The sequence below is a fragment of the Haemaphysalis longicornis genome, unplaced genomic scaffold, assembly GCF_048455015.1.
Source record: "Haemaphysalis longicornis isolate Haplotype H1 unplaced genomic scaffold, Haemaphysalis longicornis Haplotype H1 scaffold_10, whole genome shotgun sequence".
In the NCBI taxonomy this organism is placed as follows: domain Eukaryota; kingdom Metazoa; phylum Arthropoda; class Arachnida; order Ixodida; family Ixodidae; genus Haemaphysalis; species Haemaphysalis longicornis.
This window is the reverse complement of record NW_027526204.1, coordinates 108484550-108497293: the sequence shown is the minus strand read 5'-3', so window position 1 is coordinate 108497293 and position 12744 is coordinate 108484550. Positions and strand designations below refer to the sequence as shown.

The window sequence follows — 12744 nt, the reverse complement described above, 5'->3', positions numbered from 1 at the left end:
TTATTCTCGCCCGCCTAACGCTCCATCTCAATTCCACTAACGTTCTTCCACACTCGATGATTGGTTTCCGCCCCGGACTCTGCACTCAGGACGTCCTTCTGCAACTTTCCCGTGAGATTATCACCCCTCCATCCCGACTCGACACTGCTGCTATTCTGGCGCTGGATCTCACCAAGGCATTCGACCGGGTTACCCACGCCGCCATCCTGCGTGGCGTAGAATTAATATCGCCTGGAGAGCGTATGTACCCGTGTTTGCCGCTGCGCCGGGCATCCGCGCCTTGCGCCGGGTCGCCTGGTCGTGCGTAGCTTCCTAACATCTCGTACAGCGTTCATTCAAATAGGGGACCTTCAATCTGATACACTAACTCTTCCTTCCATAGGGACTCCACAAGGGGCCGTTTTATCGCCTCTATTATTCAATTTGGCTCTCCTCAATATCCCAAAGAAACTTGAGACAATCCCGCACCTTCACTATAGCCTATACGCGGACGATATTACGCTGTGGGTCACTGGTGGTAGCGATGCACTCATTGAAGAAACATTACAGCAAGGTGCACGCCTCGTGAATGAGGAAGCACATTTGGTGGGCCTGGAGTGCTCTCCCGCAAAATCGGAGCTTCTCCTCTTACCAGCCAAATCGACCTCTCCAAATTCTCCTGACATCAAAATTTACCTGAATGAACATTTGATCCCAGAGGTGCGCACCCTCAAGGTCCTCGGTCTCGTCATTCAGCATAATCGTAGTAACACTAAATATATCTCGCAGTTAAGCTCCCATGTTAATCAAACAATTGGGCTCATCCGACGAATTACCGGACGCCACCATGGTCTTAAGGAGATGGAGAGAATCAGGCTTATCCAGGCCTTCATCATCAGTCGTGTAACATATTCTCTCCCATACCTGCGTGTATCGAATGCAGAAATGACCAAAATTAACTGTCTTATCAGAAAGGCCTACAAAGCTGCGCTACAAATTCCTCTGAGTACATCCACTGCCAGATTTGAGCGTCTCGGGGTTCATAATACCGCCCAAGAATTGGTCGAGGCGCATCATATCAATCAGCTCCGTCGTCTCTCAACTACTCCCACTGGCCAACATATACTGATGCGTCTTGGTATCGGGGCCCCAGGAAAGAGCCCCATGTCGACACCCCTACCAAGAGAGGCCCCACATGTTTCATCTGTGGCAAAACAGGACATTGTGCTCCTGACTGCAGGATAGCAGCACGGGCTGCCCGCTGTGAAAACTGCGGAAAACGGGGGCACAAGACGGACAGCTGCCGGTCCAAACCGCCAAATAACAAACAGGTCTCCGCTTGCACTTTTGCAAAACGCCCTTGCGGAGGAGTGAATACGGACACTGGCGGCAAAGGCAAACGCAAACTGGTCCCCACACATTCAGGGGGTGAAGAATGCGAGCTCCAAAAAGGAAGCCTGGCAAGCAGCATGCCTGTGGCCACCGGCCAGGTCTACGGGCGGTTGGTGTCCGTTCTACGAGACACCGGCTGCAACACCGTCATCGTGCGTCGGGAACTTATTCCAGACAGTTGCCTCACAGGCCAGGCGTCGACAGTCCTGTTCGTAGACAACACCACGCGGCGCCTTGAGGAGGCATACATTTACGTGGACACGCCGTATTTCACAGGACACGTTCTGGCGAAATGCATGGCCGACCCCCTGTATGATCTGATACCGGGGAACATACCTGGTGTTAGGGATCCCAACAGTCCTAACCCTGCATGGAAGCCACAGCAACCAAGGCATCCAGCAACTCCAGCGGTGCTCGGTGGAGAAGCACAAACTTCTTCGGCCGACGAGAACACCTGCCGTGTCCATCAGAAGGTACAGCGTAACCGGCCGGCAAGTCCCATCATGTTCGCCGGGGTTACCAGAAAAGAGATGCGGCAACAGCAGCAGCTGGACAAGACTCTGGCCAACTGCATGAAGATGGCAGCGACAGAGTCGTCTTCCGATAAGGAGAACCCCTGCAAGTTTGTTTGTGAAAAGGGGCTGCTGTACCGTCGGTACGCGTTACCATCTGGCCGCTTCAACCAGCAACTTGTTGTTCCACATCCTTTCAGAGAAGCGGTCATGAGGAAGGGCCATGAAGGAGTCCCAGATCATCACCGATTTTTAAAAACAACTAAAAGAATCCTCCGGGAGTTCTATTGGCCAACCATTTACGCCGACCTCCGAAGATTTTTGAGGACTTGTCAGCCATGCAAGACGGCAAATCCGAAAATCGAGGTGAGCATTGCTCTTTCGAGGAAGATGCCTACTGTTGGCCTGTGCGTAACGGAAAGTCTGCTGTCAAGCAAAACGACAAGCCCGTAGCGCACTGACAGGCCACGCCGAATAGAAGCATCTGTGCTGTGAGGTCAACCTGTTGAACCTTGTTTTGGCGTCTCGGCAGTGTTGTGTTGTCCAGACGATGCTTACTGCCGGTTCACGAAATCTGTTGACTGTGCGAACAGTGTTTCTGTTTTGTTTTCCTGCACCACCTTTTGCCCACTGGCGTCATTTGAAAGTGTGTGCGGCTCCGCCCCAGCAACTTTCTGAAGCCGGGGGTAGTGTGACGAGATGCCAAGTCAATCCCCCGTGCGCGGGTATGTGCCACGATGTCATGCGCGCTGATGATGAGAAGGCAGGGAGAGTGCGAGAAGGGGGACGAAACGGCGAGATCGGCTCGAGCTCGGGGTCGCGCTTGGAATCGCGAAGAAACCCATTAACGGCGCCCGTGCTACCGCGCCGGGACGTCGACAGCTCTTGCCGGGGCTACGGGGCCATCGCCACAGCGCCGGATACCCGTGTCTGCCGCTGCGCCGGGCATCCGCGCCTTGCGCCGGGTCACCTGGTCGTCGGGCCAACCAGGAAGGGGCCGCAACCTCTTCGGGCAGACCACCCGTTGGATCCACCCCTATTACCTGTGCCTGCTGCCGCTTCTACCCTGCCTGGCGCCACTGGACCTCATTGGACGCTGCGCTGCAACGTGAGCACGTTCGGTTGGCATTAGGCGCTGACGCCGCACCCGACTAAGGTTACTGGACTAGCGCGACTAGGACTGACAAGGACTTCTGTCCTCTTTCCTTTCTCCTAGTCTTATTATTTGGTTTCTTTTTTTTCTTTTCGTTCCGCGCACCGCGTGTCTCACGTTCCGACAATACAACCACTGCATTCTTCGTCCATGCCATGTCTCCGACCCTTATGACTTCTGGCACGTGTCTCGGCTAACCCGAACTTCATCACAGGCAGAATACCGCCACCTCGACGCATTTGCCCTCGCAGTAGTTAACAGCCCGAATGACCCCCCTGCTAACTCCCCAACTGTCCGCACCACTATCCCGGCAGCGGCAGAGGAGGCGGCAATAGCGCTCGCACTAACGACTCGGCCGTCACCCACAATTATAATCACGGATTCGAAAGCGGCCATTCAAAACTTCGCCCGTGGGTACATATCGCCCGTGGCGGCCAAAATTCTCCTTCAAAATCCCCCAACCTCCCTGGTAGACATCGTCTGGACCCCGGCGCACACCGGCTTGGGTGGAAATGAGGCAGCACACAACACAGCACGAGGACTTACTATCCGTGCCGGTGCCAGCCTCGTTCCCTACCACGGCGCCAGGTCAGCCAGGGATCACCTAATCACGTACCATGATATCACTGCGCATTACCGCCTCGCTCGCCGTCAATACCCTCCTGCCCACCCTGAGCTGACCAACGATCAGGAGCGCTTCTGGCGACTCCTGCAGACGCACTCTTTGGCCTGCCGAGCACTTCTGCACCGAATTCACCCCTCGCAATTCCCATCGCCAAATTGTCCACTCTGCGGGGACCTAGCCACGTTGGTTCATTCCATGTGGGCCTGTCCTCAAGACCCCTTTCCACCCGTAGTTAATGAAGAGCAGTGGGAGGGAGCGCTGGGCAGCTCGGACCCAGAGGTCCAGATACTTCTGGTCACCCGTGCTGCCAACGTCGCTGCCGGCCTCAAACCGGCGGCCACACCGCTTCGGTAAACCAGCCTAAGGCTCAATAAAGTGATTCCTGCTCCTCCTCCTCCTCCTCGAGGCTGTTTGCCACGCGTTCCTGTGTTCCCTTTCATATTGCTCATAATAGTACCATTTCCATTCAATACATTCCCCTTAAAGGTTGGTTGTGAGCTGTCTTAGGTAGAGCTACAGGCCGATAATTTTAGAAAAAGGCACCCTTTCAGAATACGTTTGGTCCCCAAAATGGATAAAAATCCGCAGAAGTGTTGGAAGGCAAGACTACAAAGGATTGTCAATGCAGGGCTAAGACCTGTTTTTTGATTGATAGATTGATTGTGGGGTTTAACGCGCCGACGCAACGCAAGCGATGAGGCGCGCCATAGTGGAGGGCTCCGGATTAATTTTGACCACCTGGGGATCTTTATCGTGCGCCGAAATCTCGTAGACACGGGCGTTTTTTGCTTTTCGCCTCCATCAGAAAAGACCTGTTTTATAATGCAAGAGCACTAAATGGCACATTGAGATGGAAAGCCGGCATCTGTAGCCACAAAACAGCATCTAAAATAACAAACACCCCCACCGAGCCAAATCAATCAGATTAGGTCGGAAAAAAAATTATTCTCTCAACGGTAATAGAACCTAAGCCTCCAGAGGGCGAGTCAAGCATGCGTACGACAGAAATTCAAATCCATGACTGTAGACTATTAAAAGGAAAAGTCTAGCACTTCCTATACGCACAACCTCCTTCCACTGGTTTGTTCACTACACACCTTCTATCGAGCCAGTGCGAAAGGACTTTGCTATTGACACTTACACTATGACATAGGGTTAGATCGGTGGGTTTTTAAAAACAAACGGCATTGATTCGAGCACCAGCAATGCCAACACTCTTTGGCCGGATGCAAAAATTTTGCAGTACAAGATATACTTTTACCTGAATTCTGAATTGAATGAATGAAAAGTCTTTATATTAGGATGGCTCTTTGGCCTGATAGGGGAAAAGTGGTGCAGAAGGGGAAAAAAATGTGCACACACACTGGCACGTATACGCTGCACATTCGCAATCACATGCAGTGATTAATGCTGATGTCGTGACTGAACATCCAGAGGGAGAGCAGTGTGTCGCGGTTTTGTTGTTGGGGGAGCTCCATTGGTGCAGGGTGGTGATATGTGGCGACAAGTACTGGGCACGGAGGTCCTGGTAGCCAGGGCACTCCCACAGCATGTGCTTCACTGTTGGGTGCGCTTCCATGGTGCACGTAGAACAGCTCACTACGGTGTCCTGTTCTCGGTCGTTGTCATCACTCTCGTCATCGGTAGCCCAGGTCTGCAGTGCTGAGGGGCCTGCCATTTTGTACGCACATATCTCAGTGCGGTCCCCCCACGTGGCTGAGGATTTGAGCCCCCCGCAGCTGTCCTTGTGGCAGTTGGTGGTCATTAGTAGGGATGTGCCACAAACGAGTGCTCTTCACTCCTACTCAGCTGCTAAAATTTCGGCTGTTGGGTCGGCGTTGTCTGGTGCAGGCATAGTCTGGGTCGTCAAGATGGACTGGTCGCCCATGTGCTTGCTTCCCAACTCCTGTGCAGCTCCATTGCCAATTCCACCAGCCTGATTTGGTACTCAGTCCATCCTCACCTACACTCCATAGTGCCTGTGCACCTGTTTGCCATTTTGATCCCATGAGCAAGCGTCCTAGCTCTGGGTGCGCAGCCAAGGACCTTTACAGCCTTTCTACTGTCCGCGTAAATGACCACCCTCTCCCCTGTGAGGCAGAGTTCAATTTGGCCTGGGCTGGACTTGTGCTCATACCCATTTATCTGTCTACAGGTGCTGAACGGGGATATAATAGCCAGCCCGGCTGTGTGTGTGATGGGGTTCCAGGTAGCGGACATGAACGCAGAGTTCCAGGTTCTGTCAGCACGGGCAGCTGCTGCTCAATGCTCGGTTTTATGATCCTGCTGATGGAAACGGGTTTTGGATATTTAGGGAGACATCGAGCCAAGGCTCTAATAGGTGTGGTAACTTGGGTGAATCTGGGGGTAGGTCTTTCGTGAGGGTGAGGGGTCTTCCACCCGCTGTTGTGTTTTGCCGTCATAGTTAGTGGACCTCATTGTGTGCTTTGATTAAGTCTAAGGGGTGGCCGCCAAGCTAACTGTAGAGCTCTGAAGTCCTGGTGTGCTGCGATAAGCCAGTTACTGCGTGGACATATTTGAGATAGAGATCTTCGAGTAGTGTGCACTGTGTTTGCTTCAACACGACGCAAGCTGCTCAGTAGCATGCCTTGGCAGTCAGGGTTGCAAGCTCTGCCGGTGCATGCGACAGCTCCATCAAAGGGGTTGCTTACAAGGCGGATGGCGCCACAGACGGATGCATTCCTTTGTTTTACCAGCCTCATGAGGGGAACCCCAAGGATCCTCACCCACCGCTCCGCTGGTCACATGATGTGTCTTGCCAGCCTGGGTTAGGCTTACTTTTGCTTGCTTCGAGTCGTAGCCACCCATCAGGAGAAGGTTAGTAATTTCTGGTGATTGCTGCATGCCAGTGGAAGGTAGGTAGTGGTCGATGGTGTCCAAGTCTTGCTGCATGATTCCCTGTATGTCTGTTGTGGTATCCACCGACAGTGTGATGTCACCCATGAAGAATGTCAAACCAAGGTGTGGGATTTTCTGCGGTTCTACTGCCAGTCCCCTTATCATGATGTAACAGAGGACCGGTGACAATATGGCACCCTGCGGCACTCCCCGGGCATCTGAGACTGTCCTTAGTGGGTCTGAGACAGATTTGATCTCAAACGTTCGGCCTACCAGGAAGGATCGCACGAAGTTCATGATTCATGTGCCAACTCCGGCCCCCGTAGAGAGCTGTCAGTATGGACGAGTGTGCCACCGCGTCAAATCCCTTCAGCAGGTCTACTGCCAGGAGGATGCCCGGGTCTTCAAGGCAACCCTGACAGCTGGTGTAGTAGCTGTCACCAGCTGGCATTGTAGTAGAAAGCAGATTTGAGTGCACCGCACTGGCCGGAAGCTAGTCTGGGCTAGATCGAAAAAACCTGGGCTTTACTTTTCGAAGTGATATGCGAGGCGAGTCAGCACCATGCGCTCGAGGAACTTGCATAGCATTGATGTTAGTGCTATAGGTCTTAATGATGTTTGATTCTATAGGTTTAATGCTGCGAGATTCTAAATGCTGTTGGGTTTTTTCCTTCGCTTATAGGTAGGGTAATCGAATGATTCCATTCTGCTGCGATGCTCCCAGCTCACCAAATATCATTAAACTCGTCCAGCAGTATGAGCTTCCCCGGCTCATTACGGTCGAGGAGCGTTTGACAAGTGATACCATCCCTGCCTGAAGCATTGTGCACGTTGGCAGTTTCTAGGGCCGGAATCAGCTCTTAGAGAGTGAATGGTGCCTCAGCTCCCACGTCACGTGGCTGGTTTCTTTGGTCCATAGGCGTGTGGGTCTGTTGGGATGGCTGGTTGTGGGACGAATGCCTTAGCAGTGGCCTCCTCGAACTCCTTTGGCATCAGGTCTGAGGCCATTTGCATGTTCAGTGCAGTTTTTCGTGTCCTGCACTTGCCTGACAAGGCTTGGCGGGTTTGCTATAATTCGCAAGTGCTGGTTTGCTTGTTGAAGGTTTTGCAGTATTCAAACCACCTCGAGCGGGCAAGCTGCTTGGCGTATCAGCGAGCTTGAGCAGTTCTGTTGCGCACTTGGAGGGGATCCCTATATTGCAAGCTATTAGCCAGGTAGGCCTCGTGAAGGCTCTCCTGAGTAATTAAAAGGTTCATTGAATGCTTATCCAAAGTAGAAGCTGACTTGTGTGCCATCAGATGCCGTATAGCTTCTGTGCTGATCTATGCTGAAACCACACACAAGGCTGAGAAGTAGGGCCTTCCTACTTATTAGAGTAAATATACGGTGCCTATCAAGGATGTATTCTCTGCAATGCGTACGTTTAGGGGTGAAGCCAACTTGAGAGGAGCTCGCCAAGCCCCTTTCAAGTCTGTTTTAACCATGGCAGTGCCGCAATTCCCATGTGTGGCACATGCACGGCGATTCCCGTGCGCCTGCATAGCATACACCCCACCATTTATCCATCAGCATGCCCAAACTGCAACGAACATCAGTGTACCAGACTACACGGGCTTGCCAGAGCACACCGGCAGCCCCATTACTCCACCCCAACCCTCGAGCATCAGGAGGCCGCGCTATGCAGCTCAGACCTGGAGGACCGGACACGCAGGACAGCAGACACTCCAGCAGTCTTAAACTGAAGCCTTCTTCTAGTTTTGAGTGCAAACCCCCTTTCACCTCAAATAAATCAAGTTTGCAGGCACTCTGTCAGCTAGGCCCACAATACTTGCTCTCTTGCTTGTAGCACGTGAAGGATATAAGTGAATCACTGTGGAATGGCTGATCAACTCCCCCCCATTAGCAGTCTAAGGAACAACATAGCATGACTCACCCTGCATTGCTAGAGTGTGAGTGACAGGGGTGATCCTTTGCTTTTCTCCTAAAGCCTTGGCTGTGTTGTCCACACGTACTAGAAAAAGATATGAACTTATAATGTCCTGTAGCTATTATGGTTTTTGTTAGCACCTAATGGTGCCTTGTTATCGGAGAATGAAATAATTTGAACAATGCTTTGTTTTCTGAGAAACAAAGAAATAAAGCTGCTATTTCTGTCCTGTTTCCCCCTTTATTTTTTCATGCCACTAAAGAACACAACACAAAGTGCCCACTACAAGCCAGGCCACTATTTTCAACTTTACTCAACCGTCGCCGAGTTCTCGGGAGCATGTTCTCATTGGATTTAACTTTGGTCGGAAAAATTCAAAGCCATTTAGAAAAAGAATATGTTTTGATACCATTTTAGTATGGCAGCGCCCATGCACGGTTGGAGAGCAGGGTTGAATAACTGCTGCGCCACTTTCTAAGGACATCCTTTCATTTGGTAGCAGCTGTTGATAATTTAGGCATAATTTCTCCAGCAGCTGTCGGCTGTCTTGTTTCAAGCCAACTGCACTAAAAATGTCTGCTGTTCCCACTGGAAGTTGCATAAATATCTGCTAGTGGTAGGTAAGTATGGTAGGCTCATGCGTCCACCAGCGTGCATGCTTTTTTGGTATAGCACTTGTACGCAAGGCAATACGTCGCGACAAAATGGAAACTACGACAAAGCCTACCACCTGGGCTGGGCAGCCTATCTCAATGTTTCCTAGCCGAGATCTATGTCATTCAAAAGAGCATGACCAGCAAAAGTTCCCACATACATTTCTTTCACACTGAAATGTCCCTGCTTTTTCGGTGTTTGCTTCTGAAAAACACTTAGGCGGCGAGGTCCATTTATTGCTTACTTCACCCTTCGAAATTCCCGACGTCACACAATGTAGTGTGGGAAAGTGGATCGGATGGCCATAGCCGTTATCACGGTTTGGGCCCATTTTGCATTAATAAGCAACTCCTGCTGCTGCGAGTGGAATATTTGTATTCACAACACTATATTCTTTCGATATTGACCGGCTTGCTTTTGAACTTTAGTGCCTCTTTAAGTACACTGCATTAGAGGCCATAACGTTTAAAACAATCTCAGCATTGGCTCAGCCACCAGAATTTCCATTTCCCCTCACAGGTTAGGCCTCACGTCACAAAGGATAAGGGTGGGTTTAACACCCCATTCTTGGTTGTCTTGGTATTGCCTACAGCCAAAGAAGTGTAAGTGCCCTTGCTGAGCGCAACACTACGGTGGCGCTGCTTACCAGTGTTTGATTGCTCGACGTGCTTCCTGTGGAGACAGTGTACGATTAAAGGCATGCGCTTGAATACCTGTGGCTGACTGGCGACGTAGGAGGCCTACGAGTGTTCCGAAAAAGGTGCATATGTCAAAAAAGGGGACCAGAGAAAGATTTTGGGGTCATCCCAGGTAAAATGCTGAGGCCCCTGACGACCCAATCACTAATCTTAGACTTTCAATGCCTACGCTGCCTCCCTAAACAAAGCCATAGATAACGGAGTCGACCTAATGCTCGATTGAGTGAAAAACGAAGGAGCAGATATTGCTAACATGATCACATGGACCACTTGGGACATATCTCTGCAGGCTGCTGCCCACTTTCCCTAGAAGTGTACAACCTGGAAAGCATGTAAGGTGACGAAAACTGGGGACACGTTAGGTAGAAACCACGATAGTTCCAAAGTAGTGTCAGGACACCACCAACAAAATATTATAATGTGAAAAGGTGTGACGGGCAACCCGTTCGCTGCTAAGCAGCCCGAACTGCCTATGACACATGGCAAAGCTGTTCAGCCATCGGCCATATGCTGCCATGCGGGTGATAAGGAAACATCACATACCGGCAGCTGCCGACATTTACGAAAAGAAATGGACCCTAGAAGGACACAGACTACTCACTAGTAATGATGCAGAAGCTTGTGTAATGTAACCTATTACAGCGCAAAGGTAGACGAAAACTAGGGGAGACCACTGCGTCCCATTTTCTGTGTCATGCATAATGACTGTGTTCAAAAAGAATAAAATTGTAGATCCTAACCTGTAAATTCCTTTTTGGTCTGGGATCCTTCACTGACGGAGAAGCTAAGGGTGCACTGAATGCCTGAAAAAAAAAGTGCAGTCAGTAGAGTAACACAGAGAGACGCTGAGGAGGAGCGCGTAAGTGTTACCTATTGCAGCCCTGGGAACGGTGGCTTGGATCTCTTGGATGGAGTACTCTGCACGGTCGAAGCGCACATGTGCAGGGACAGCTCCTGAGCAAGCCTCGGCCATTGACCATGTTGGCACACGTGGAATGCTTGCCATCATTCTTGTGCAAGGTGCACACAGCAAAAGCGTTCTCTGAAGGTAAGAGACAATTGCCTGAAAAGGGGTGCGTCCCAGCAGAGGTTACACGAAAAACAAAGTTCGCCCTCACTTCAGAATGAACGGTTCAAAAAAATTTGTTACCCACTGCTCATGAACAGCCCACTCCACTCATGCATTACTGGGTAATCCACGTGAGGAAGAAACAGTTGGCACCGCCATCACGCATCACTGTTACACCGTACAGGAAGGCGACAATGGAAGATGCTCAGTACGAGGGACACGACGACTCTACAGTGATAATTCTGCGACGGACACAGCGGTGGTCTCGAGCCACTTGCCAACAGGGCTGCCGCGGGAGATGGCACAGCAAAATGCCTCTTCGGACGAAGCCTACAACAATTTTCAACAGTCTAATTGGTCTTTTGACTGTTGCTTCGGCGTACGCGCCGGAACTACACCTAGGATATGGGGAGCGGCGTAGTGGAGGGCTTCGGGCTGATTTAGACAACCTGGCAGTCACAACAGTAAATGCGGTCCAGCTCACATTTACTGTTTGGCGACGTGCGGCGAAATCTTGACGCGCGCGTTCAGCGGGAGACACATGTTCGTCCGAGCAATCCGGTTTCCGACGCGGTTTAGGTTGGATGCGCGTGAAAGAGGGCAGCGCGGCGGGTCATCCGGCAGCCAAACCGGTCATCGGCGCGAAGACGCGTGCGGGAACGCGTGCTTTTCCGCCCATGTGTTCGACACTAATCCCGGCCGCTGCGTCAGGGATATAAGCCGCGTTATTGGGATCAGCAGCCACAGCGGCGGGCGCTTTACAAGAGTAATCTCCCACGGCAAGTTGAATGATGATCGGCTCAACAGCAGCCGTGTGTTACTGCCGCTATCTCACACTGGATCGACCGTGAACACACTGCCAACAGTGCTCAGTTCACTGGCACTGTTGTCACTGGGAGCGGAGATTTACGAGGGCGACTTTTCTGACCGAAGGATAATCTCTATGGAGACGCACATCGCGTCATATTGTCCGGGTCAACCAACTTATGGCGCGAAACGCATCAGCGAAAACGCAGCTACGCGCGGCATAGCAGCTAGAGCGACCAAGAAGGCCCAATGCACGGATACCGCCTCTCACAGGCTGTGATGCGGGGACACACCTTCGAATGCAGGCGAACCTTTTCGGGATGCTAGCGGGAGGCCGGCTTCATACAGGATGTTTACAGCGGTGTGTGACAGCTCACGCACACGCTTTGTAGTAGTACACCGAAGTAGGCCGCAGTGGCGAGAAACACTTGGTCTTTTCCTTGAACGGCACCATGATAGCTTTTTTGTACTCTTCCCCGCACACTCCTCCGATAACAAACACACCTAGAACGCGCTGAATTCACACAGCGAACGAAAACTTCGGTAGCAATATCTGAACCATGAAAAAGGCAAAACAAAGCTATACAAGCTCCGTCGGATTGGATCGGATAGGATCGACGGCTAGACGCGTTCACAATCTCCCCACTAGCCTATGGCCGAAAGTTTTTGTTTTTATTGTTCAAGTACGTCCTTCGGCATAAACTAAATGAAGCCAAGCAGTCCAGACTCGACAATGTTGTTTTCGATGCATTGCTTATTCCGGGATTTACTGCTGAAGAACAAGAGTAAGCGCGCGACGAAGTGCGTCGAGGCGGCGCTGGCGGCGCATTCCCCACCGCTTTTTTGCTTGTTTTGTTGTGAATATTCTTGCAAGTTCAAGAAAACACGTATTTTTATGCCAATACACCGTCACGACGATGCTTTACAGAATGCGGTTGTGTGCAAATGTCATACAAACGAGGTGAGTGCGTGTAACAACAGCAGATAACGCAGGTGGTATGGAGAAAGGCGCGACTGCAGCGCTACTAGTTCCGGCCACATCCGCTACCGCCACGGTGATTAAACCAC

At 51.3% G+C, this 12744-nt stretch overlaps 1 protein-coding gene across 2 annotated transcripts in view; it reads right to left on the bottom strand.

The window, feature by feature from the left end:
• The window catches only part of LOC144159086 (uncharacterized), a 50139-nt gene extending 37872 nt beyond the window's left edge, over positions 1-12267 (bottom strand). The window contains exons 1-4 of one of the 2 annotated variants that reach the window (XM_077690357.1): positions 11970-12267; positions 10671-10863; positions 10541-10603; positions 8455-8532 (exon numbers count right to left, since the gene is read on the bottom strand). In XM_077690357.1, the coding sequence (XP_077546483.1) occupies positions 8455-8532; positions 10541-10603; positions 10671-10809 (280 nt within the window). In that variant the 5' untranslated portion in view covers positions 10810-10863; positions 11970-12267. The remainder of the gene's footprint in view (positions 1-8454; positions 8533-10540; positions 10604-10670; positions 10864-11969) is intronic. The other variant, XM_077690358.1, reaches the window with a different exon arrangement.
• Positions 12268-12744: the final 477 nt, after the last annotated feature.